Source organism: Fusarium poae, chromosome 2, assembly GCF_019609905.1.
Source record: "Fusarium poae strain DAOMC 252244 chromosome 2, whole genome shotgun sequence".
NCBI classification, from domain to species: domain Eukaryota; kingdom Fungi; phylum Ascomycota; class Sordariomycetes; order Hypocreales; family Nectriaceae; genus Fusarium; species Fusarium poae.
In genome coordinates this window covers 9,534,374-9,560,274 of record NC_058400.1, presented here as the reverse complement: position 1 = coordinate 9,560,274, position 25,901 = coordinate 9,534,374, and the positions used below count along the sequence as shown (strand labels likewise).

Here is a 25,901-nt window from a genome sequence, read left to right as displayed (position 1 = left end):
CTTTAGTTCTGCATCTCTAACTTTTCCATCGCTGGAGAAATAACAGCAATGGCGTCTCAAACCTCGGCGGTGGCGGGTTATAAACAGCCTTCTGTTGAGGACGTTTCGGAAAAGAAGAACCATGACCGAAAATCCGGAAAATTCTCGGTGCCTTATGGTGCTTCTTTGCTAGCTATCAAGGATGAGAATCTTCAGCAAGCAATCATTCATGCTCGTCAAAATATTACTGAGTCATGGCTCAAAAATGAGTTGAAGAATGCGACAGCGAAGGATATAGTTGCATACCGGAAGCAGCTCAGCTCGGAGCGCCAGATTGAAAAGATCAGCCTCGAGGTGGCAAAGAACTTTCCACTGGGAAAGCGGAAGACCACAGGAGACGTTACCAGCCAGATTCGTGCAAATCCAGAAGTTATCGAGTTCTTCATTGAGTATGCGCTTGATGAGTGCATGCGCAAGATAGAATCTTCCTCGAGTAAGAAGCGCGCAGAGATAGAGCGCATCCTTAGCGTTCAAAAGGAACAAGGTAACGAATATGAAATCTTGGGTATTAATGAGAAGATCACGCGTGCCCAACTACTGCAGCAACGTCGGGAGATTCTATCAGCTGTGCATCCAGATAAAAATGAAGATCTCGAAGCCAATAACTGCACTCAAGGTAAGCAGTACTCGTTCCATTAATCTCTTTTTTTTTTCTTTCGATTATACTCAAACACAACTGGCAGCGGTCAACAATGCGCTCGATAAATTGCTTGAGAAGAACCAGAAATGGTACGAGCCACCGGATGGACGGTCCCAAAATCCGAGAGAACACCAGGATATGTTTGGGCCTGGAGCGTTTGGATCAGAGACCGAGGATAGCGATGAAGAGGATCCTGTGAAGAAACACATACCGGATATCCCGGAGGAGATCAAGAGAATCCACAAACATATCAGCAAATATATTAATCCGTACTTCTCTACACTTGAAGAAGATTTCCCAGAGATACCAGATGGTGTCAGGAAGGCCAACAACAAAATCAAGAGGTTAAACTCTGATGCGTCGAGACCGATTGAGGCGTACTTGGTGACGAAAGCTGTTCTGCATGCGTTAAGGAAAGAACAGATCCGTTTGGTCGAGGTTCTACAGAAAGAGGGTGCTAAGGAAGCCGAGAAGCAGCTCCCAGTACTTCGGCAATCGTATCTCAAGACCAGTAAGCTTCGGGAGCACCAATGGCCGGAAAGCTGGGGAGAGGTCATGGAGGAAGCCATTCGTGGGAGACTCAACGAAGCCTACCAAGACAACCCCCCATCAGAGGAAGGGGGAGAACACTCGGACACGGATATGAGCGACTCAGCGAATGGTAGCACATCTTTGACCACGCTGGGGTCGGACACTGGCGTTCACTCCAAACTGATGGTTGTACGGCCTATCACGAAGCTCAAGCCTGGCAACACCCTTCTAGGAGATAAGATACTGGGATACCGGCCGATGAAACGATACAACCGCTACGAGGGTCAGTATGTCACCAGTAGCATGAAATTCTTTGTTCAGAATCCCGAGTCTGAGGTTTTCAATATCTATTCAGCAACAGATATAGGGCAAGAAGCCGCGCTGGCCTACCACCGTCTTGCAGATGAAGAAAAGAACGACGTCGCTAGATACTTGGAAGGTGTTAAAAATGGCGAAATTACTCCAGATGCATACAATGGGATACTTGGAGTATGTGCCAAAGAGTCGGTCTACGAGATGACTGATCGTTTCCCTGAAACGTGGGTACACATTGCAGTGAAAGGAGACGACGACTCTTCCAAGGCCAAAATCATCAACAGGACAGCATTCCGCGAGTTGGTGGACAATGCCGACAAAGAGATAGATTCATTCTATGTAAGAATCGGCGTTGAGCCACCGTGGTCCACTACGCCCTACCCGGATCCTCGGAACAACGTACGTTACATGTCCCTTGCGTACCCAGCTCCCAGGCGTAAAGCTCTGGAACGTCACGATAGACGCGTACTCAAGGCAGCGCCTTTCAATCAGGGGATGGGATCATTTGGACAAAACTTGATCGACGACAGCCCAAGACGTGTGGCAAGGTCATACCATGATGAGCCTGAAACGTCGGACCATGGTAGAGGAGATCATAGGCTTATCCGCGCTTTCGAACGGCTTACGGTTATGTTTGAGGAACAACAAAGGGAACAACGAAGGCACCGGGAATTGTTGGAATCGACCCTTCCCAGACTCATCGAAGATAGGTAGATATCGCGTTTCGACCGACAGCGCAATAGGGCTGGTCCCTGAATACATTCAATTTGAAACGACTTATACAAGTCCTTGTTGCCAGGCCGTCTATGAGACACACTTGACAGAAGAGGCAACTTTTATGTATAAATGGACAGGCAAAAGTCGCCTTGTTGAATCTTGACAATGTAAGTATAAAAGTATGCTGTGATCAACTGTGAAAGACGGAAAGTTTAAAATTTGAAGGGTGCATCGAGTATATTACATGTAGCTACGAGCTTATTCATGGTGTAGATTAGATTCTCCTTCAGCAAAGACATATGATATCCTTACAATACTAACAATCAGCCACGAAATCGCAATACAGCTCGTAAATCAATGTACCACTCGACTTTCACAAAGTTCGCGCCACACTATAAAAAGCTATCTAAGTATCGTTAGGCATCGACTTTTGGGCACCTGTTTGATTGGTGAACGATCGAATGGACAGACTAGATTGACTATGGAAAAGGCTATCTATGAGGAAGATCCTGCTTCGTTGCGCTAAAAGACAAGAAGATAGAAGCCAATCGCGACCAGGCTCAAGAATGAGGTATGAGCCACATGGTGCAAGGCTATGGCGCCAGACACTATAGGAACTGTGGTTGTTGGAGTAGGTGTCGGCCCGGTAGAAACATTTGGGAAGTACTGATGAGTTGTTGGAACGAGGGGGAAAGGCTGAGACGGTGTAAGAGTGGGTGAAGTGGAAAGAAACGACGTCTCCTCGTTTATGGCAGCAGTTGTGGGGCCCGTCTGATACGTTCCTGTTGCGACGTACGAGGTATCACTGCACGTCAGGGCTGTTTTGGTGGCCACATCAGTATTTTGAATGGGTGACTTGAACTCTATTACGCCAGTGCCAACAAGATTGCCGGCTTCGATTGTGAGATCAACTACTTTTCTCGGGAGCAGTTCAGCTGGTGTAGCTATGGGAAAGACAAAGGCGATAAGCGTGAAAAAGAAAAACATTGTTGCTTGTGGGGTTGAGAGTTCTAGCGGTTAGGGTAAGCTTATAAGCAATATGATCAACAGAGGCAATGCCGAGATAAGTTGCTGTGGGTACCTGCTGGGATCTGATTTCGGATTTTGTGCCCGGCTAGCCTGCCCACAAGAGGTTGAAAACAGGCACCCTGTAAAGCACTGCCAGGGAGCATATTCTAGCTTCTACTGACGTACCTAGGTCAATATTCGTGTCCAGGTCGAACATTCCTTCACTCGATCTTATCGAGAAAACCAAAATGACAGCAAAGATTTCGACTGATACAAGGTGCACCCTTTTGGGACTACAAGAGGGCTGATTTTTAGCTTTTCAGTATTAGTTAGATTTGAACGAATATATTCAATGACAATTTCCCATTGACACTAAAAGACGACTAAGATCGCTTCCATCCTATTGAAGGTTAAAGAAAGCATTCGCCTATTCAACTTGCACGAGATGAAATACAACAACTGGCTTATTATTTTCGCCTGGATATACAAAGCCTTTGCAAACACAACTGACATTACATGCCAAGGGTTGCCCGTCAGAGAACCTCCTCCCATAGAGGTGTTCCAAGACATCTCGTCCAGGTTTTGCGTTTACATCGAAAGTACGAGCCCAGTCAACAGAACCAAATCTATAGAACGAGACTATTTTAGAAATGGGACTTGGTATAGCCTTTGGGTGAAATGGAAGCTGACATGCCCAAATGTTTTCATTGACAAGATGGCGTGGGGAGACAGTTGCAATAAAATTCTGGACGAGATTTGGAGTGCATGTAAGTTCTCTTAATCCTACACAAGTTCTATTTGACTGAAGGCAATAGGTAACGGGCGACCGGGCCTTTACAGTCATGGATGCCTGATTTACGGATATCATAGGGACGTGGCGCAGAGGGGTTGAGGAATCAGTGTGGCAACTAGTACTATCGTGGAGGGCCATTAGATATAGCCCCAGCACAAATTATAGGAGGTGGAGGAGTCAAGAAGTGGTCTTCATGCATAGTGGATACTGATTATCAAATTGAGATCTATTGACTACGAGCGATTGTCTTCTGGAGACCGCATCACTCATTTCTGGATCATAGTTCAGCGGCTAGCGCGCTTAGACTCTGGTCCGGTTAGTTCGGCCTTTCCAGAAAACTTCTGCTTTGCTTATTAGGTAACAGTTATTGCTGGGGTTCAGATTGTCGTTTCAGAAAAGACAAAGGATTTCTCATTCTCTCTCGTGCCGTACAACTGGATAGAAATTTGGCCTCAACTTCCACCGAGGACAATGGAACCCAAATGACAAATAAAAACCTTTTCTATCTCATTGGTTTAAATGATGTTCATCAGAGGTATGTACAATAGAGCTATGACGTGATATTGAAGAGGACTTGGCTTTCTGCAACCGACTGCTTCTGGTCTCCAGATACCTCTGCGCAGGTCTTGAAGGATAGCAACATTGTGACTAGCAGGAGTATAAGAGCCTCTCCCCCAAGCAATGCATTGACCCAGGCGGGGTACCTGTCTATCGACCAAGCCAAGAGTCCACCCAGTAGTTTGATAATACTGACATCAACCAAACTTGACGAAATCCACAGCTCGCGGGTAGTGAGACGTTCGTGGCCAGCGGGCTTCAAGACAACCATCTTATTGAAAGTGAACCCGATGATACTTAAGATAATAGCGCTGCCTAATAATCCTGTTGCAAAGTCGCTATAAATTGTTTTTCGCTGGTCCGGGAACCTGTCAGATGTTATAATCATTGTCGCGATAATTGCAGGCAATGCCATCAAAACATCGTCGACATGTTTGTAAGATTCAGGGACTGTATCCACGGCTGCATGTTTTCCTGCTATTCTTAGCCATTATGACAAGTTCAATATGTATCTATTTAATACTAACCACATAACCCCATATTAAAATAGCTAGGTTTTGAAGGTGAGTGTGCTTGGCGCTAGCAAGAACAGTTTGGGCTGCGAGGTTCGGGATTTGAATAAGAACTGACAGAGTTATGTCCTAAAAGCTATTGTCACTGGCGTATGATTATACTTATTGAAGCGCAAATCCTGTCCTGGAAGGCAATATTGGACTTAGCGGGGGGCCGGGAATGAACACCCTAGCACGCTTAGCTAGCCGAAACCAGTACCCTGGAAGTGACGAGAAAAAACGACCCTGACATCAAAGCTAAAACACTTCAAGAGTGCAGGGGTGCCATTTTCGATCATCACACCCCTGTCAACAGGTTTAATAGAGATGGCACGAATGAAGCCGATGCTTCAACGAACAGCCTGGGACGCTCGCACGTAGAATCAACCTTCTCAAACGCTTTTCAATTGTGAAAATATGGATCGACCAGCTAGTCCACGCCCTATCGACAGAGAGATTGCAAAAGCACATGGCGAATCCGTCTCTCTAGAGGCCACTCGCGACAAACTTGAAGCCAGCAAGGTTTCCACCAATCAATCACCACAGGATATCATCGTGGAAAGAACCCGCGAAGTTGGGCGCCTTCGTGCAGAAGTCGCTTACCTTCAAGACGTACGACGATTGGGCGAATACCTTTGTGAAGAAGTTGAATATGTCATTGATCGGCTTCAGCTAGCAGTTATTGCATTTCACAAGGGGTTACAGCAGATTGAAGGAGGGCAATCAGAAATGGCGGAATGACGGATTTGGGTACTGGAAGCGACAACGCAGAGAAACAAATGTATAGAAAGCTACCAGAGCTATATATGTATCAATTGAATTCATGATAGAAGAAAGATAATCAGACGTCGCTTGGTTTCTATTCTCTGCCAACCTTCACTCAATCGCAAACCCCCGGTATAGGCTCTTCGCGACGTCTCGATCCCGACCATGGACAAAAGTCTAGCTCTACTAGGTCGATATCGTCTCCGAGCAGGGGGCGCATCACCTTGGTTACTGTTCTAGCCGTAGAAGAATCCGTACAGACTGCAATATAAGTTTCATACCAAGGATTATAGCGGAGAAGACTTACGTGACACGAGCATACGTCCTCGGCCCTCCCGCCTTTGGATCTCCGCGTGTATCAGGTTCTCCGGTTCCATAGCGAAATAGTTCAAGGTAAGCCGGAGGAGTCTTTCTCCTTTCTTCATGGATACACCTTTCTCAGCATCTTTGGCCAGGAACTGCCCTCGTACGTAAAGCTGGATGTCCTACAATGGAATTAGTCTTCCCTATCGCAAGCTATCTGGGGGACAAAAACAACGTAATCGATGTTCCATGACAAAATTTCGTTGATCCATTCGTTCACCCAATACCTGTACTCTTGAAAAGGTTAGCTAAAGCTCAAGTAGCCATAGCAAAATATACCTTCGGCATCCATTTCCCAAAACAGGACATGTCTTCGGGTTTTTGTTTGCCATCCTCTGTAAAGCCGCAGTTGCTCCTTCATATAGGACAGTTGACCTGCAATACCGATACCTGTAGCAAAGAGCAATACCGTTCCATACTGATCTAGAGCAGTGGGATTTCCGTACGGCCCTTCTATGAACGCTGTATAATCTTTCGTTGGATTTGCCAAGCGAAGTCGCCCTGTGAAACCGTGACGCGGCTGAATAACAAATACAAGAACCTGGCGTCCGTCGTTGCCGAGGTACTCCCAGGCAACTTGAAAAGGGTGAAACTGGAAAGCAGCAAGCCTCGGAATGCTCAGGAATACAAATTGCCCAGCACGATATTTCAGAGGACGGGGCATACTTACCTGGATTTCTATACCATTTCCAATTTGTTGAATACTGGCGGTAGAAATAGACGCAGCTGAAATGTTGATAAAAAGAATTTTAAGAAGCCTAAGTGCCTTGACAAATATGAATGCCGATATTGCTAGAACAAGATATAGTCTGGGCGTTTCTATAAGTGTTGTTGGAGTAAGGTGAAACCAGAGACTTATGACAGCTGTAGTTGAAAAAGCTAGGTGCAAGGCTGACGAAGACTCGTACATCCATCGCCAGATGGTAGGGAACGATGTCAAGGCGAGAGCACCTACTGAGCTTGCGGCCTTTAAAGTTGTCAGCGTGAATCTTCCACATTGATGAAAGTTACAGTTGCTCTTGATATTAGAATTAATTCGTATTGCATATGAAGACCAACAATCCCCTTTGTTGCTTTTAACGTTTGGGAGAATTTCAATCGTTTACTCACAATCAGACCCGCTTTATCAGACCATCTCCTGAGATCGATAACGTCGCCATTCCACGACAATACGGAGTGCATAGCCGTTTCAATGATAAAAACTATCCCTATACATTTATGTAGCAGAAGATAGTTATCCGTACGAATGGCAAGAAGATTCGCAATTGGATTGAAACGGCCACCGGCACAGAGGGGGACAAGATTTGTCAAGGCCGCTCTTCCAAGTCTTCGTATAAAGTCCGACTTGTCTTGGAGATCGAGAGCAAGTAAGCAGATATTAGCATTGATATATAGGATGATCAACAAGCCGCAGTATCGTGATAGTCTGAAATACCCGCCAAGCCACCGGGGAAGCAGCGAGAAGTAAATTTGACGAAGGAAGAAACGACGCGCTCGCTTAAATATGGCTTGGAATAGTGAATGACAAAATGACAAAACCACAAGCAAGAAGACAATGCTTCCTATGCAAATTCCATAGAGATTGGTGGGGTCCATGGTGGCAGGTTTAAGATCGAAGGACGACAATGATAAGTGGCTGATAAGCAGGCTTAACAATTAATATCAGGTATACGAAACCCGCACTCTGACCCCTGAAAACGGTTGCGAGCTTAGAAGCATGTTTGTCAAGGATACGAAGGGTGCCGAAACCAGACACGCTCTGCGAAGCACATAAAAGCCCGCGCCTCTACACACAAATGATAGGATTGGTTGACCATAACTTGAGTGAAAACCACCACATCTTCGTCAAAATGAACACCAAAAGAAGTGACTCTAGAGATCGCGAGGAAACCTCCCCGAAACCCTCTCAGGCACCGCTTCCATCTGAAAACTTCTCATCCTATGATAGAATGGTTGTGGAGTCGCACGAAGTGCCACTTCGTTGGAACTTCCTTGCTTCGCTCTCCAACTGGCTCCTTCTTGCCGGATTCGTTGTGTTTCCTGGAACCTTTACGTCTATCAGTCGCAGTGGAGTACTTGATCGCAACCAAGCTGGGCGCATCCTACAACGTGCTGTCCGCAACGTACCTCTGCTATATATCGGGAGCTTTTCTTGCATCATTGGCATATTAGGCATCCTGTGGGCATGGTGGAACCTCAAGCACAATTGGTTCTGGCTCGTTTATCGTATCTTTCTGTTAGTATGTCTCCAGATCTTGATCAACATATACTAATATATCAGAGCCCTGGACTACTTAATGCATTGATGGCTTTGGTAGCTAGCCTCACTAATGTCTACACCGCACAAGATGGCAATTGGTCGGTAACAGCTATAGTGACGGTCAGTGTTGCAGGTTTCTGTACAGTTTTCATGGGCTTGATGGCATTGCTATATCAATTTTGGTTTTTGCGGCATTTAAAACAGGAAATGGGTTCCATCCGTGGTCAGTAGCCACCAAACCCATCTATCTATCAGCCATCATTCAAGTAGCTCTCAAGTATCTGATAATACCACACTTGGAAGAAAATATTCTTCTGTATACAGGCCACGGTTGCAGTTCATGTATTGTACACATGCAGCCCAATTGAATCTGACTTCTTTTATTTCTCTACCCTACACCTCCCCCACTATGGTGTTATCTGTACCACGAGTTTATTAGAGAACAGGATGCCCAACTATTTCCCTTGTAACATTTATTGCTGCGAACATTGAGTTACCTAAGCAATGTAGTCTGATACTCGAAAATGAAGTGCTGGCTTTTCTTTCACTCGAGGAGGAGAGACATCAACCTCCGACTCTTGATACGCTGGTAGCTCGCATCGAGCTGGTGCAGGGCTATCAGGTAGCTCAGCGATTTGTGTAAGCGGCTCGCCTATGGCAATGCTCTCCCCTTTGGAGTGAGAGTTCTTCTGAGCCACAGTCTTCTGAAGCGCCTCAACATCCTGATCAGGACAATGTTTCTCATCTTCATTACCATGGTACCAATGGTGATGATGGATGTGGACATCGAGGCCATGCCGGTTTATGAGAGCCCGGCAGACAATCTTGACCGTAACAAAGGCAGTACTCATGATATGTACAAGAGGGTTCTTAGACTTCTGATCTTGTCTTTCTTTCGAAACCGGCCGCTCGCATGATTTGTTCCTAAATTTGTGGCGACATCGCCTGCATACGGAATGCGTGCGAGGATACCCCTGACCAGCAGGATAACGACGATGGAACTCTTCTGAGCGAGGGCGGCGGCAAATATCGCAGGTATGCAAGTTCATTTTCGTGATGGGGAAAGTCACCCACAGTATGTTAGTGCTGGCATGGTAGTCCCTTTATGCAGACGTGGTAGACAGAATAGCCGTGGGTGCTGGTTTCGTGTCCCGGAATACGGGGGGTTTACAGAACAGCGGTGTTCGAAACTGGGTTGTGCCCAAAACTGACCGATCACTTTTCAATCCATACGCACATTAATTACAACGGCTTCGGCCTGTCGCTTTTACAGAGAGGCCACGGGCACAAGCAATATGACGAGCCTACACTGTAACCACTGGATATGGGTCTCCGGCGGCAATAGCCCAGCGATACTGCATACAGGGAGATTGGAACAACTTACTTCCTCACTTGACCCTGAAGCTTCATGCCCAAGCGTCAATGTCCTGATTGATAGCCGTCAGCCAGCCTGTTCGATCAAGAAACCTAAGCGCTGCCCTGGAACACTTTGCTTAGACCTTGATCAAGGAACAGCAAATGAACAACCTCTATTACTGGCCAACATGGATCTGCCCTCCTTCAACTCAAAGAGGAGGTTCCGCTGTTGCGTGCCTAAGGCAGAAACTTTGCTGGCGAGTAGAACATCCGTCATGGAGTCACAAGAGCTCGTTTGCTCTCGTTTGTTGTATCCATTTGTTGACGTCTTTTGCTTTCACTCGTATAGTCTATCAGACTTGGCCAAAATCGCGCGCTGGATCGCCACTTGGCCAACTGAAGATTGTCCGGTCTGGCAACCGTCACTAGTGGTCCTACTCCACGATAAGCATCTTCAGCAGCCAAATGCCGCCGTGGTTGCAGAACAAGTTTTGGCCTCAACCATACAAACGTTAACCTCGCGTGCGTTGAGCTGTTACTTCTTCGATTCCAAGTTCATTAACATATCTGACGGAGGTCCTCCTGCTATGATCCAAGGGCACTTGCGCCAGTATGTATCAGTTGTCCGTCAAAGACGTCGAGATTCAGGATTGCTGTTATCCGCTGAGCATCTGAATACTCTTTTCGAAAGGGCTTTCGAGTCAGCCGCCACCTTACACCAGCAACCTTTCAACCCAATTCGAAGTGCACGGCGCGATCTTCCGGTTTCAACAGATTTGACAGGCCATCTTGTCAACTTTATGAATCACCTGCCTTCAGCAGGGGATCTTCTTTCCTTTGCATCTCCCATTATCGCTTCAAGTTTGTTATGCGACCACTACCTGCCTGACATGCATTGTGAGTTCCCGACCGAGCATGTGTGTACATTATTGTTAACAAACATAGTGTTTAATCCTCAAGATGTATTCAAATATCTGTACCAGGATGCCTGTGTGGAAGCTTGCAAACAGACGGCTACGATGAATCGCAGTGACGGTCTGCTTCTTCCGAGCAGCCTTGCAAGTTCCATTATGGAGACCTTTACTAGCTTGTTTGATCGCCTCAGGCAAGGCGAGACAGCAGTATCCGTGCATAGATCGGCACTTATCACTCGCTTAGACCGCTGGGAAAACATCAAGAGCAACAAAACCTGCTTCTCATGTCTGACACAAGTTCCACAACATAAGATTTCATGTGGTCATTGGATTTGTGAGAATTGTCTGCAAGCATTTGGCGAATCGGGGAAGGCCGACCCATATCTGTTCTCGCTCACGCACTGCCTGCTGGACGGGAAGGTTACTAACTTGTTGGTGCGTATTCGTCCACCGACAGCTGGCCACTCAATATTATGTATTGACGGGGGTGGTATTCGTGGAATAATTCCCCCAGCTATCCTGAATCAGGTTCAAAAACGACTTGGCCTTCCAATTCCGATTCAAGAGTTCTTCACTTTAGCATACGGTGTCAGTGCTGGTATGTTTTTTTGAGTCACCTGACTGTAAAGCTCTATAAGATCTCTAGCTAACTGGTATCAGGCGCCTTGATTGTTCTTGCTTTATTTGTCAACGGCTGGTCAGTGGAACAGTGTACTGTTGAGTTTGAGGAATTAGCAAAATTTGCGTTCAGGCCTCCGTCGACTTGGTCTTTACCAGGCGTGAATTGGATTCGGGCTATTCTATCAGACGCACTATATGCCGAGGACGACATCGAGGCAGCGTTGAAAAGGGCATTTGGTGAGGCAGAACTGACCGAAGCCTCTTATGCCCAAAAAATAGGAGCTAAGATTGGCATCCCAGCCGCCACTATCTGCCAGCCCTCCCTCTGTTTATTCACGAACTACAATGGTACTGGGCGGGAAAGAACCGGCTATAGGGTTCTTACGGGGGCGGAATCTGTCAAGACATGGGAAGTGTGAGTATTGAATGCCTTGAGGACAATTGTGAATCAATGACTAATGCCCTAGGAGAGGACGCAGTACCTCAGCTGCCCCGCTGTAAGCTAATTTATGAGATACGCAAGCTAAGGCTGACTATGTTTCTAGATACTTCCCAGCGAAATATCTACCTGGTATAGGAACACTTCAGGATGCTGGAGTTGTAGCAAACAACCCTATCATAATCGCTTTAGCCGAGTTTGCAGCGATGAATGGGAATCCGCAGCCGGACCTTGTATTGAACGTCGGCACCGGGACGTCACCAGATATCCCGCTTGTAGACCGGGAGCCACGGTTTATCAGAGACAATTGTCTCGTTCGACTGAAACGAGGATACATGTCACTAATGCAAGGAAAGAAAATTTGGAACGATGTTACAAGTATTGGCAACAGACCAGGAAGGAATGGTAGCCGATACAGACTGGACCTCACGATTACTCAACCACCCTCTCTTGACGACACTGCATCAATGCCCATGCTGACTTCGATGGTGTACCACGATGCTATGTTACTTAAATCTGTGCCAGACATCGCCTACCACTTGTTCGCCACTCTCTTTTACTTCGAGTTGGACACCTTGCCCCAAAGAGCTGGATCCAAGTTTCGCATTAGTGGTCACATACTCTGCACGCGAAAGGGGCGGGACCCAGCGATACCTAAAATTGCCGAGAAATTACGCAGGTCGACAATATATATCAATGGAAGGTCTACCCGGCCTGGAGTAGAGACAGACGAGCATGGTAACATTCGCCAAGCTATCGAATGCACGACAGGTCAGCCTCTCTTGATTGAACTCAAGGAAGAGGGAAGCACGCGTGCCTTCCCGCTCAGTGGGTCACCTTACAATGTTCCAAAGCTTATTGCCAGAGGACCAGCAACGGCTGTTTTCGGGACACGAATACACAAGAAGAGAACGCGGGAGGTGGCTTGTAGTCGACCATCAAAGCGTAGACGACGTTGTGTGGCTTGCTTATCGTTTTAAAAGGTCACGAAAAGAAAGGATGGGGCCAGAAGTTGGAAACCATAAGGCTGAAAATAGGTATATATTTAGTCTAGACTTGGACATACTAAATTCGCGCAATTTGGTCTATCTTTGTTTGTTTGTTGCTTTGGTTTAATACTTTCCATTCTACAAGAGGCTAATTTCTCATCTGACACACAAGTATGGACAAGGGCACCTTAAACTCTTCTCAGGGTGGGCACTCGAAGTTCAGCTGCTCAAATCGTTGCTTCAGACGCTCTGCATTAGAGAGTTTGTTTTCCGGCCAGGTTACTATTTCACTGGACTGCGAAGAGCTACTTGGAGTCTGTAATACTATGGTCAGCGTATATCAAGTACCGGTACTGCGAAACTCACGATAAACCAACCAGGGTCGTGTGAGAATGTGAAGGTTTGTTTTTGCATCGTGGCTCTGTCTTGAATGATTATGGCGATATTCACGTTAAAGATGTCAGAGTATTCCTTCATCTTGTTCTTCAAAGTCTCGGTGCGCCTTTTGCGCCTGGTGACTTTGGGGTGAGACATGACTGAGAAATTATCTTCTTAGGTCGATGTAAAAGTGCTGTTTTAGCCTTTTGTTATTCAAGTCGTCGCTGTTGGGTTTACGTGTGGAGCAGGTTCCATTGCCCTTAAAAGGGTGTCTTGCCAGTTGAACCATCATCAACTCGCAGGGGCTAAAAACACCACCCCTACCTGAGGTACAACAGTGCTACGCGCCTCGGACCTTGAGAATTCATGGTTCCGTGACCTTGCAAAATCTCCTACAGGGGACGTTGGTTGCTATATCATTCCATGGTTGGTCTCATCATTCCCCACTTCACAAAGGTACACAAATTGTATACCTAGTTATCGGCAAACTCTAATTAAACAAGGGTGCAGGTTTCGTCATCCGTCAGTCAATTCCTTTGCTTCGTGCCAGGGGAAAAGCAGGGCACCAAACTTAGTCACAAGGATTACACTGTCTGTTGGTGCAAGGATTCGACGTCTAGTCACAGGGCTAGTAAGTGTAGGCATGTAGAATGGATCCATATTGATTGATACGCAGTACACAAGTAACAACCTACTTCATCGCCATGTCCCGACCGAGCTAAACTTCATCTTGACTTAATAACCGGCGCCACTAGCTACCTGATCATTTGCTGGATCGTTATCGCTGCTAGCCGTCTCAACAGGAATCGCAACAGTACTGTCGTCGCGGCGAGTTCTATTGTTGGTACGCTTGGACCTAGTCACCCGGATCTGTTCTTTGAGTCTCGAAACCTGGCCCAGGAGACTGGTATTATGTTCCAAGACTTTCCAGTGCTCGACAAGGAGTCGTTCATACTCTTGTCGCCAACAGCCAACATCCTTCTGTAACTGTGTACTCATGTGACGCAAGTTCATGTTATCGGTACGAGAAAGGAGTAGTTCCCCTGCCAGTCGAGATACAAAGCAAGATGGGTGCACAGCTTGCTGCGGCAAAGGCGCTGGCTGCTGCCAGGTCGCCACGACCGAGTTCTCTGGCACAGCAGGTAGCTGATGTTGATAGCTCTAGTAAAAGATCAGTTGGGGGTATTCTTAAGCGTTTTGAATTTGGATTCCATACCATTGTGAAATTAACTGTCTAGGTTGACAAGTGTAGAGCGAGGCTTAAAACCTTAGTCTTAAGTTTGTTTGTGAGCGACGAGAAGCACTTGAAGTATATATCATATGACATGCCGGAACCTGTAAGTGATCAAGAATGTTGATTGTTTCGTTTTTGGTCCCCTTGTTATTTGCAGTCCGCACTTAGAGCTCCTCGGTGATTATCGAGCCAGGGTGGCAGGAAATGACTCCGGGCTTTCCGGGAGTCAATTATCCCGTGTCATGTAGTCTCCATAAATGGCTTTGACGCAAAGTCCCGCAAAGTGACCAATGAAACGGTCTCCCAGCTAGCTGGTACCACCAATTAAACATCTTCTTGCAACGTTAACCGCTTTGTGCGGGAAAGCATGACGTACGCCCTGAGCATGGTCAGGGGTGCGAAAAACATCAACATGGGATTGCAATTTGCACCCATGTCGATTTTCAATCATCAACTTGGAAATGTTTTGCTCCAAGGTAACCAACAGACTCGCAACCAACAAAAACTGAGGAGGTAGATGTTGGTGGTAAAACTGGACAAGTCTCTCGGCTGAACGGACGCTCCGCTCCAGCAAGGTCAAAAAGCCGAAGAAGGGGACATAGACTAACACAACTTACTTTCCATTACATTCCAGGTCTACGACATCGAGTCAAAAATGAGCTTTAGCGATGATGGTGCGTTTGCCCATGGCTTCGATTCTTTCTTATTGGCTTCTTCCAGTCCTCCGCTACCTGCAGATCCACCTCTAGCCGACACGACATGGACGCCAAGCATCACTGAGCATCCCTCATCTGATGGAACATTGGGCCCAATTGGGCTTTATGGGGAAGGACTTGACTTGCTGCAAGACTATTCAGACAACTTTGGGCTTGCATGCATAGAGCAAGTGAACTTGGTAGATACTGAGCAGATGACTGTTGACATGCCAGACGAATTGTACATTCCTACAGTACTGGATACCGGCATCTCTGTTCAATCATTCCAAAACCCCGATCACATCTCAGAAGACGTTCCTGTCGTCGAAAACTCTGTGGAAATTGAACAGTTGGAGTTAGGCTGCCTACGGTCAAGTTCTGGTGCCATGACCAGCAACAATGGGAAAAGACAAACGGACGCTGAGCCAATATCACACAACACAGATCCTTTGAATGATCCTTTTCTCTTGGCTAGAATCGTTGACTTGGAGGCAAAGATAGATGAACTGCTGGAATGGAAAGCTCAACAGACTAAAAGAGGAACCGAGCTGAAGGGAATGATGGATGAGATTTTGGGACTGCTGCACGACCACGAAAGAAGGTTGGACTTGGACAAATAGGCTATACTAAACAAAATTGCCACATCGAAAAGCAATGTGTGCTGGTAGCTGGTTAGGCGCCCCGCGAGCAAATAGATTCTATTTCAAAGATAGCTTCCTCACACTCCTTTAATATTCCCCAGTAACTAGCCCAAACGCTTTCCGCATTGATTACCTTCCCCTTAAACGACTCTGCTGCATCCGTGGCAATTTGAATGATCTGGCTGGTTTCCTTCAAAATGGCAGTAGATGCCGTGAGGCGAGTATGTTGTTGTCCGATTTCTTCTCTAAGTAATGCCATCTCTGCTGTGAGGCTTCTGATAAGCTTCGAGACTTCGCTCGATCTCATGGTGTTCGATCCCATGTCGTCCAATCTTTCTAATATTTCATTGGTCAACTGACTGAATTCGTTGGTCATGGTGAAATAGTTTCTGCTCGTATCAGAGAGTAAAGTTTGGGCGAGGAGGGGCTTTTGAATAAAGCTGCGGAGCGCGCACCCCCTAGCTCTAATCATAAAAAACAGGGGGTCACTTTTCGATCCCCGGGACTTTATGTATCGCAGGGGAAAGCTGTCAGACAAATTGGCATTCGATGCAACCGTAGCGTTCTCAGGCAGACTCTCTAGCGGGGTCTTTAATATCTTTTTGGTGAGTTTATTTGTGTAGCCCAAGATGCATAACGATACAATAGCTTTTTTTTCTATAGAAAACCTAAATCTGTGAAATAAGTCCTTTCTGTCAACTTGTTTAAAGCTGGCGCGATTTTGGCTATCTCTTGGGAATAGTCAAGGGCCGCATTGCGAAAGTATCTTTCCCGGTTTTCAGATCTTTGCAGCTCTCGTTCTAGACCTTCCTGTCTCTCATATGACACCTGCAGTTTTTCCTCCAAAGTGATCCTGAGCTTTACTTCTGCATCGAGTTGACTTTTCAACAGGTTTAATTCTTGTAAGGCATAGTCCTTTTGTACCTGTAGCTCGTTTATCTGTGATGTGAAACTGATGGTGGCCTTTCTGGATGTGTCCTGCCTCAGTCAGGTTTAGACGATCCATGAGTTTGAGGACTCTTACGAGATTGTCCCGTTCCACCTGATCGCTCTGGAGGAGTGAGGTTGATTGAGTGGCTTCAAAGTATTTGTCGATACCATCGCATAGCTCTTTATATGCCCCAATGGATTGATCGCTGAGGTTCTTTTCGAAAAGGTATTCCTTCCCAGGGCGAACAACCCAGCGATAAGGATCTTCGCGAACGGGATGCAGTCTAACTTGGGATGGATCAAGTGTGAGTCCCAAGTTGGTATCTATGATTGGTCAGCAGTTACAAGGCAACAGGCTACCTAAATCCCACTAATATGATTGCATAATGCCTCACGACATTTGTTTCGCCATCTTGTCCGTTCTATGTTACTTTGTCTTCTCGCAGTTGCCATCTTGATGAACGAAACTCGAAAGGTCATCATCTATACGAGAAGGAAAGTATTGACAATATCAAGACGATGGAAAGAATGGTTCTAGACTACTCTATAAAGAAAGCGCCGGGGACTATTTTCCGCAACCCTGTTCGTACCTTGCGATGTGTTTAACTCAGCATGTTGACGGCTTTCGGCACCTTGCTTGGCTTGGTGCGGCTTCCATAACCCGGTAGACTACGGGGAATCATTCAGTGTCTCATGGCCACCGTCTGGTTATGCCAATGGCCTTTAAAAAAAAGAAATTCAACAGATCAAAGTGGCATCTCTTGAAGTGAGCGCGGGTAACAACTCTGCCTTGACTTGACTAAGCCCGGTAGTTGTTTCACCTAGTTTAAGATGCTCATTTATATCGTGACTTTGGAGTTATGAAAGGTCTACTAATGCTTATAGAAAAGTGGGATCTTCCAAGTCTTGATGGATATGGTCATTCTAAATTGTAAAAGAAAACTTCAATCAATAAACAGTATCTGATACTGGACCCAGACAAGCAGTTTTCAGTTCCTACGTAAGTCGCGGTCAAGACCAGTGAACTCTATTGCCATGAATTGATATCGGTGGCGGTATATTCCCCTGCCTCGTGGGAAGACACGTGCTTGATAGAATGCAAAGACAAATGTATCCATATCCGATTCCTCACACCATTGCTCGCCAGTCCATTCCACATAGTTTGACGTCTCTATCATGTCGTCCTTATATGGATCAGTGATGCTGACGCGGACTTCCCCATCAACCATGTTTATGTACGGAATGGCAATCGGCTCGTCGAAGGGTGCTCGAGACCCGAAGATTGCCGAAAAGTAAGGCTCGGATGCTTCTGTTGCCTCATCGAAAAGCATATCTTCCGAGCAATAGTTAGGGAGATAGAATAAATCGATGTTTGAATCACGGTCTCGTGAAAGAATATGCCATGAGCGCTTCTCCATCATGTCGTAGGCACAATCGGGCCAAGGTGAAGGTAACGGTATGTTGTAAGATAACGATAACAAGGATGGAAAGCAAAGGGCATTCATACAACCCCCTCCAATGTGACAGCACCGCAGATAGTGTTCTGGAAAAGTTGGGATGTCAACAATATCGCCATCCTCGTCCATGGCAGAAAGCAGGTTTGCCTTTCTCAAGCCTTCTTTTGTCATTTTCGTTGTAAGAGCCACTAGCCATAGGCTTCTGGCGTGACTGCGATCATGCTCTCTCCAGTAAGAGAGAGGGTACTTGTAGGAGAGCTCGATTTCCTCCAAGTCCTTCCCGATAAGAAGTACAGTATGGCCTTTCGATATCATTTTTCTCATCCAGTTCGCATATTCAGGAATATCTCGGCAAATATCCACGTATCTAGCGTACGCGTTATTGCCGGCGCTGTAAAGAAGTCCGGTGACACCAAGCACAATTGCCGAGTCCGTAGCAGAGAGATAGGACAGCAAGCAGTCCAAGATTGGGAAGGACTGCAAACATTGAAAGAAAGTCGCCATAGTAGTTTTGTGTACGGTCAACCGCGTTAGATGGAGGAGGTATCTTTGGAGCTGATGAAAAGAAGTAACAATACGGATTCACGTTATATGTCGGACGGCTCGTTGGTTGATACATTGCTTGCTCCTCCGTCACTTGTTTTACACATCTTTACAATCGTTGCTAGGGTCCGTTTTCACTACCCATGTCATGCTCCCCTACCAGGGCCTTCGACGCACCGTGCAGGTTTTGGCACCCATGCTGGATGGGCTCCATAAATTTAGGTTTCATGCAACATCTTGTTGGCTATAACACCTGCCAGATGCGAACTGCTTCTGTGTTGAATGAAATTGGGTTGGCCAACTTTAATAACCATTTCCGTTCTCTATCTTCGTTCTTTCCACCTATTAGCCATTTCACCTGGCCATCATGAAAATCGGCAACACTCATTTTACCCCACTTGACCTCACGATTCGGTGCGTTATTCTCTGTATTGAACTAGCGTGCTTTGCTCTTGTCCTTTTGGGCATCCCTTGTGGCACCTACTACTTTACTTGGGTCGTCTGTCATGAGCTTCCTTCTCTAGGTGATACCCTGCCTCAGCCGGACCAGATTCCAGAAACTGGCATCTATCTCGTCTTTCTCTCCATTCTTCTTCCCACGATCATCTGGGGCATGATTCCATATTGTAGCCTGAACGTTTATTTTCGACCACGGATCCGTCGTAACGCTGATATGGCACTCTTTCTACTTGAAATTATTGTAATTAGCCTTTGCATCCGGGTCGTCTCTATTATGCTAGCCTGGAGGCCTCACCTTCAATCAACCGGCCATTGGCGCGCAGCAGATGAGTGCAGGGGACTTGCCATCTTTTTGGGCTTCATTATTCTCATAGGGTTTATTGCCAATCTTATTTTCTTGTCGCTCTTGTTATTTGATCGTCCAAGGATTATACGGCAAGTCGTGAACGAAGGCCGTGAGCAGTCGCGAAGGTTCTTGGAGTACGCAAAAACGAAAGGAATGGTGACTATTGACGATGACAAAGTAATGGCAGTGTCGGTCTAGAGAAAACAAAGCCAATACCAAATCTTCTTTAAGTTAGTGATATCTTGATGAATATTCTTTCGACCCATACGTCTCATTGTTTCCATTGTAGCTGACCAAACTTGCGAATCACTTCCACTATCAATTAGCTAACCTCCAGGTGACTAGGGACCCTTGTCACGCTCTGCGTTAGTTCAGAACTCATCACACTCGAATGAAATGTTGGTGATGGTGCATCAGAACCAACACTCGAATCATGAATGGGGACAGAAGGCTACCCAACAAAAAGTAGCTCAAGATACCAGAAGCTTCCATCATGTCATAACATTTGCTTGCCATTTACAGCCACAACCGGGTTTATCGGCACATCTTGACTGAGAGAACATATTTCGTAACGATGACATCGTGTGATCATACGCACCTGAGAGTGTACAAGGGTATTGCCTTGAAAACATTCTAAAGAGTAAATGGCGTTACAAACGAAGAACTCAGACCCCTGCCACTTGAGGAAAACGAAAAGGGAGGGTGCAGATTTTGGCTCCCTTAGGGCAGGGTATCCAGTTACTAAGGAGTCCTTAATGATGTTTGCAGAATGCAGGTAGACTTGTCGATATATCTGTTCAACCGCTCTTTGATTTTATGTACTGGCAACTAACAATCAAGGTGGACTTTGAAGATTTTGACCTGAACATAATGACCCAAATCATCTTGAACGAGGTTGCCGACTCCGCAAGAACTCTTACCGATCTGGTGATCGATTTTGATCCTTCGAAATACAACGAGGAGGAACTTAGTGAGCTGACCAGACTAGGTGAAAAGCTCGAAGGAATTGGCGTCACGCTACTGTCTAAAGCAGAGTCGAAATATGCCTGGCAGGCTAGCGCAGGGCTCCGGTTTAAAGTCGCAACTGCTACTTCGAAAGTGATTGCCAAGAAAGAAGTCCTACTGCCGGTGAGCTTCCGTCGAAGTATTAAGGCCATATTCATTGGGCCTGAAAGCTTGCTTCAGTCTCAAGGTCTTTGGCAAAAACGACACAAGAACTTTGAGAAAAGGTGCCAAAGACTTCGAAAACTAAGCTCAAATGCGATAATTACTTGGGCACTTGCCTTCTCTCCTAACTCCTGGCTAGTGCATAATATGCGCAATGATATCTTTTCATGCCTTATCACTTTCGCTGAAAGCAGACCACCTATGATGTGGCCATCAAAGGTGCACGAAGTACTTGAGGCTTTGCAAAAGGATCCCGACCTTTCCCAGAACTTTCATTATATCAGATTTGTCTCTGGTAAGTTCCACGAAGAAAGTTAGTGCTATGGTCTATGTTAGTTGACTAAGCGTGATGGCAGATTTCAATATCGAGCAATTGGCAAGGGGTGCAGTAGAAAATCATATTGCTTCAGACCAGCGTTAGGAAAATTTTGTCTTCAGTTGTATATGTACAACTAATATTCTCGAAGGGACCTCCCTTAAGCTGTGGCGAGGAGGCGAAGACGCGGATGAACAGTTCGTAACAGCTACATGCACACCCATTTCCCCAGAAACCTAGAATAAGGAACAACAAGTTTCAATAGAGAATTTCTTTCTAACAAAGTACTACGTAAATAAATTCATCTGTCAGACTTCGTGCTTGTGCTATGCTGATGATTAGGTCTTTGAAAAATTTAATCCCGATATTTCAGGGCTTGCAATTTGAAAGTAGAATATCCCTGCCATATAAGCTTGATATTTAACCTCTTATCATCTGTAACTTTGAGATCAAACTAAGCTTGAAATCGTCGAGGTCCTTCTCGACTTTGGCCAGAAGGGCATGCACTTCGCTCACAGTAAAGCCAAGTTTTATCAGCAAGCTCATTAAGATTCCTTCGAGGTTCCTATAAAGCATTAAATGACTCCAGGTTTGTAAATGTCTATATCGTGAATGTTTTACCTTTCCGCGCCCTTCCTCATCCTTACAGCCCCAATTCGCAGGCCACAGCACGGCCATGATTGTGAATCCTCATGCCACGTATTACAGACGCCTCGAATATACGCCCCAAGAGAGCCCACCCCTTTCAAAGCCTCCATAGAACGCCATAAGCTGTATGTGAATCAAAGAGCTACGTACCTATCGGAAGAGCTACGAGGCACATACCCGTTGGCCTATTGGCCTAGAATATGGGTCACACACAGGCGTAACTACGAGGCATAACTCGTTGTTGGTAGGAAAACAGCAGCCCACCTGGTCCCATTGAACGCGTAATGCAGAGATGTAGCTAAATACAGTTTGGTCTGTAAAGTCATCAATATACTACCTGATCAATTAATTCAACTTCAATACTTACCAATATGGCCAAGACAAATCCTAGGGAAGCTGCAGCGAGATTCCTGAAGGATGAGGCCCTGAGATCTACCGACAGCTTGCTAAGTAATAAACTACGTTATAAAAGAGAAAGAGTCTGTCTGATGCGCATGAAGCTTGTACTAGAGCGTTCTCGACAGTCGCCAGTTACATCGGCGATCGAGGGTTAAAAATAATTCTCTCTCTTGTTGCTTTTGGCAATTGATCCCACCCATCTGACAAAGGGGCCATCTCGGCATGTCTTATCATGTGGCGTATCAAATTTTATTTTGATCGAGAAACACGGTTATATCGGGATCTATAGGGATTGGTCTAGTGCTCCATACCAAAATCAATTCAAGTAGAATTGATTTATTGTGCCCCACTTTACAAGGGGTAGACTTGGTTTTTGACCGGGGGTAGACTTGAATTTACTAAAGTCACTAGTCGCCTTGAGTTTCGCTGGGGGTCGACTCTGGTCTGTGATTGGACCAGGGTTACACGTCGAATTCTAACCATACACAGAACGCACCGCGTAAAGCTCCTGCTCAGACTTCAACCTTTTGTGCTTCGAGACATTGTGCAGACCGTATTCGAGAATCAGAACCTCCTAACAGGTCAAGTCCAGTCCCCGTGCGTTTCACCGTGAACCACAAACGTGAGTGGGGTTGGGGTTAATTTCGGTGCAAGCTGATTGGTTGAAGGAGTCGAGCGCACAGATCATTCACGCAGGACCACAGTTCACAGCCGGAACCAGGCAGCTAACCCCAAGTCAACCCCAAGCTAACCCCAAGCTTTCCACGAATAACCCCAAGCCTACTGTACCAATTACCACTGGTATTGGGCCCAATACCAGTTTTTGTGGCCCGTGCACCTACCCCATTTAAATGGGCGGCTAATAGGCGGACGGGTACCCGTCCTTCTAAAATGGGACGGGTCCCGTCCCAATTGCCATATTCAGTCTAGCCCTCTCCGCTATCGGATGCCTCCCGCTGTGCAATTCCACTATCTCGAGTGGTTTTACTTGAAGTCCCATTAACCTGCTATGTTTTTCTCCAAAGCAAGTCAATGACTTTGATTTGAACAGCATTGATGTATTCAAGTAATACATCCACTCTAAACTCTACTAGAACTAGGGCTGAACTACAATACAACTTTCTTCCTGTTCCGCGGCGGAATACAAGTCTTCTTGTTCATCGATATCCCGCTGAGCCATCTCCCAAAGCTCGCCCATGCCTCTTCTGCTTGTAAATAGTCGTCCGTTATCGGCCTCTTGAGTTACTTGTGCTTCGATGCGATCAGCCTCTGCTTTATCCCAGTCTAAGTAAGCCATCATCTCTTCTTTAGTCCACTCTCTCAGACCCGTCGAGGTTTTGCAGCACCTCCCCATTTGCTTATAATCAAGGCACCAGCTGTAGCTTGCTTTTGGGTATCCTAAAGGCAAGCCCATTGCTTTTCGATACTGGCGATTACCAAGCCAGGTTCCCGGGGGTTGAGCCTTATACCAGTCCTCTCTTGACTTGACGTATCTCTGGTGGATGGCTCGTGGATCGTCATACCTTAGATGTGTAGTTAGGTCTGGAGCTGGGTCTCCCGAGGTTAACTGTGAAGACACCGTGCCTCTTTATCGGGATCTTCTTCTTCTTCTCCCTCTTCTCTACCCTCGGCGCTCCCTCCGTCTTTATCTCCTTCTCTACTGCCCGTCATGACCTGCTGCTGCCCCTGCCTCTTCTTCTTGTCAGCAACAGTGTCAAGTCGCTGGACGATATCGGCCAAAGAATTCCACTGCTCTTCCGTAAATCGGATACCGTGCTCTATCTTAGCTCCATCGCGCCCAAGCGGCTGGATCCGGACGCAATAGCACAAGTACCGCTGCCAGCACGCACTGTACCTGTCCATCGTATCTGACTGCTGCTTTCGGCCGAATGGGGTCGATACTAGCTTAGTCGGATCGATGCTGCCGAGCCACTCGAGCGTTTCGTTCGGCACCTTATCCAGCCTCTCCATGCAACGGCCAAGCTCGCGCCGGAAACTCTCGGTCAACTCACGTAGCCTCTGGTTCGCTTCACGGCGCTCACGGGGCCACATCCGCTGCTCGACTGCGGCAGAAGCCGGTGATAGTCCCGCCTGGTACAGCATCGGTTTGTCCTTCTGCTGTAAGTGCACCGACCATTTCATAAACGGCACCCATCTCGACTCAGTGTCAACTCCGCCCGGTGCCTCTACCTGTCGTTGCCGTTCCAACTCCGCCTCCTTCAGATCCTTCTCGCACGCCCGGACGGTCTGTAGCAGTACAGTATCACCATCACCGCCACCATCCCCCTCCTCGGCCGTACTGCTGCTATTGTCGCCGCCGCGGTCGGCCCATACTGCGGTCGGATTGACAATCCAGTACCTCGCGTGCGGAGCCTTGCGCAGTGACTGAAGCATTACCGTCGCCCGGCTATTCCTTCCCCCCCTGCCGCTGACCTGCAGCCCGTGGTGCCTTGCGCGGGTCTCGTGCGTGGCGAAATTCCGACTATTGCGGGTTAGAAAGCGACAGCTCTCGCAGCTGAGTCCCTTGTATGTCTTTAGTCCGGGGATGGTCGGGCTTGATAGCTGCCTCGCAGATAAGGCAAAGCAGTACATAATAGTATAAAATTTAATAATCTCTTTGCATAAAGTGTATTTCATTTTATTATCCCAAATGTGCCTTTATTATATAGATATATATTCCATCTCACTCTTCAACAGTCCAATAGCGTATGTACCTGCCCCTTGAGAACGTTTGAACTATAACATATACCCAATCCGGCTCGCCATCCTCTTGAGTTGGGTGCTTAAGTTTTGTAAGGTGAGTTGATATATTTTTGCGATTTATTGTTACATAGTTGCAGTGTTTGCAGCTATAGGCCCTCCATTTTGGAAGCTCTGGGATAGGCTTGCTTCCATTCTTTGGCAGTGGCACTGTGCATGGATCTTCAAATGATCTTCCGGCGCAGAAAGCCGTGACTTGTTGGAGTTCGATACCTTTAAATTGGTGTGCTCTCCGGAAATGGCTTACTATGCCCCCGCCTGGTTGGATAGCAGCCCTGCAAAGAAGACATATAAGGACTTGATGCTCAGGAAGCACGCAGAGTACCTTATCTATCCACAAATCGCTTCTTACCTGGTGATATTGAGAGTCCACGCCCCCAAAAGTATCACTAGCCAAACAGAGGTTCTCATCACTCTCGCATTCCGGTCCTAGCTCCAGTGCAGCTTCCCGGTCTCTCTCCACTAACAAGCCAGATGTGCTCGCCACCTTGCATCGTTTAGGTGAATTAGCTTCTTCCGGGAGTGCCAGAGCATCCGGCGAAGTCATTGCAATACTACGCTTGCGCTGCTTCATTGATGTTTCAGGTGGTGCAGGTATTTGGCTTCCAGATAGAGACCATCTTTTGCTTGGTTGGTGCAGGAATTCATGCCAACGAGTTGAAGCCCACTCATAAGCACGCAAGAGTGCGGGTTGGAGTCGAAACGGATAGGCTCCGTCAAGGCCATAAGTAGTCTCCCGTTGCAATGGACGATGTCCGCTTTGCCATGCAAACACAGCATTTCTATCTGCGCCCCTGCTCAGGTCATCGTATCTATTGAATGGGGTATATACCTCGCGGACGTGCCTCTCTGTAATAGCGATGGCGAGTTGGCGATATAAGCGGACATTAATAGCTTGGTTCCAGATCTTCGAAGTGGCCTTGACCAAAATCTCGGTAAGATGAGAAGTAGACCAAGCCTTTCCATTCACATGAAAAAGAAGCCGTTCGTTTCGTTCATCTGAGTTCTTCTGAACAATTTCAGAGTGCCCAACCTGTTCTCGGCGTAATAAATTGGCCAATCTCCGGAT

At 46.7% G+C, this 25,901-nt stretch overlaps 10 protein-coding genes across 10 annotated transcripts; 5 read left to right on the top strand and 5 right to left on the bottom strand.

Moving 5' to 3' along the window:
• Window positions 1-48: 48 nt before the first annotated feature.
• On the top strand, window positions 49-2,239 carry FPOAC1_007253 (uncharacterized protein; the record flags this gene model as incomplete). The annotated part of the gene is made up of 2 exons (XM_044851721.1): window positions 49-655; window positions 723-2,239. The coding sequence occupies 2 exons, from the start codon at window positions 49-51 to the stop codon at window positions 2,237-2,239; spliced, it is 2,124 nt and encodes a 707-aa protein (XP_044710433.1).
• A 525-nt stretch (window positions 2,240-2,764) lies between these two features.
• Window positions 2,765-3,229, bottom strand: FPOAC1_007252 (uncharacterized protein; the record flags this gene model as incomplete). Its single annotated transcript, XM_044851720.1, has 1 exon — window positions 2,765-3,229. One exon carries the CDS (start codon window positions 3,227-3,229, stop codon window positions 2,765-2,767), a length of 465 nt encoding a protein of 154 aa, XP_044710432.1.
• Window positions 3,230-5,569: 2,340 nt separating this feature from the next.
• On the top strand, window positions 5,570-5,893 carry FPOAC1_007251 (uncharacterized protein; the record flags this gene model as incomplete). Its single annotated transcript, XM_044851719.1, has 1 exon — window positions 5,570-5,893. One exon carries the CDS (start codon window positions 5,570-5,572, stop codon window positions 5,891-5,893), a length of 324 nt encoding a protein of 107 aa, XP_044710431.1.
• A 139-nt stretch (window positions 5,894-6,032) lies between these two features.
• On the bottom strand, window positions 6,033-7,876 carry FPOAC1_007250 (uncharacterized protein; the record flags this gene model as incomplete). Its single annotated transcript, XM_044851718.1, has 5 exons — window positions 6,033-6,178; window positions 6,225-6,402; window positions 6,453-6,514; window positions 6,560-7,247; window positions 7,391-7,876. 5 exons carry the CDS (start codon window positions 7,874-7,876, stop codon window positions 6,033-6,035), a joined length of 1,560 nt encoding a protein of 519 aa, XP_044710430.1.
• A 254-nt stretch (window positions 7,877-8,130) lies between these two features.
• FPOAC1_007249 (uncharacterized protein) lies at window positions 8,131-12,850 on the top strand (the record flags this gene model as incomplete). Its single annotated transcript, XM_044851717.1, has 9 exons — window positions 8,131-8,403; window positions 8,562-8,660; window positions 9,167-9,298; window positions 9,526-9,575; window positions 10,246-10,793; window positions 10,842-11,408; window positions 11,471-11,846; window positions 11,899-11,928; window positions 11,977-12,850. The coding sequence occupies 9 exons, from the start codon at window positions 8,131-8,133 to the stop codon at window positions 12,848-12,850; spliced, it is 2,949 nt and encodes a 982-aa protein (XP_044710429.1).
• A 208-nt stretch (window positions 12,851-13,058) lies between these two features.
• On the bottom strand, window positions 13,059-13,393 carry FPOAC1_007248 (uncharacterized protein; the record flags this gene model as incomplete). The annotated part of the gene is made up of 2 exons (XM_044851716.1): window positions 13,059-13,175; window positions 13,226-13,393. 2 exons carry the CDS (start codon window positions 13,391-13,393, stop codon window positions 13,059-13,061), a joined length of 285 nt encoding a protein of 94 aa, XP_044710428.1.
• Window positions 13,394-13,972: 579 nt separating this feature from the next.
• FPOAC1_007247 (uncharacterized protein) lies at window positions 13,973-14,456 on the bottom strand (the record flags this gene model as incomplete). The annotated part of the gene is made up of 2 exons (XM_044851715.1): window positions 13,973-14,398; window positions 14,454-14,456. The coding sequence occupies 2 exons, from the start codon at window positions 14,454-14,456 to the stop codon at window positions 13,973-13,975; spliced, it is 429 nt and encodes a 142-aa protein (XP_044710427.1).
• Window positions 14,457-15,126: 670 nt separating this feature from the next.
• FPOAC1_007246 (uncharacterized protein) lies at window positions 15,127-15,786 on the top strand (the record flags this gene model as incomplete). The annotated part of the gene is made up of 1 exon (XM_044851714.1): window positions 15,127-15,786. One exon carries the CDS (start codon window positions 15,127-15,129, stop codon window positions 15,784-15,786), a length of 660 nt encoding a protein of 219 aa, XP_044710426.1.
• Window positions 15,787-17,726: 1,940 nt separating this feature from the next.
• Window positions 17,727-18,698, bottom strand: FPOAC1_007245 (uncharacterized protein; the record flags this gene model as incomplete). Its single annotated transcript, XM_044851713.1, has 1 exon — window positions 17,727-18,698. The coding sequence occupies one exon, from the start codon at window positions 18,696-18,698 to the stop codon at window positions 17,727-17,729; it is 972 nt and encodes a 323-aa protein (XP_044710425.1).
• A 1,660-nt stretch (window positions 18,699-20,358) lies between these two features.
• On the top strand, window positions 20,359-21,027 carry FPOAC1_007244 (uncharacterized protein; the record flags this gene model as incomplete). Its single annotated transcript, XM_044851712.1, has 1 exon — window positions 20,359-21,027. The coding sequence occupies one exon, from the start codon at window positions 20,359-20,361 to the stop codon at window positions 21,025-21,027; it is 669 nt and encodes a 222-aa protein (XP_044710424.1).
• Window positions 21,028-25,901: the final 4,874 nt, after the last annotated feature.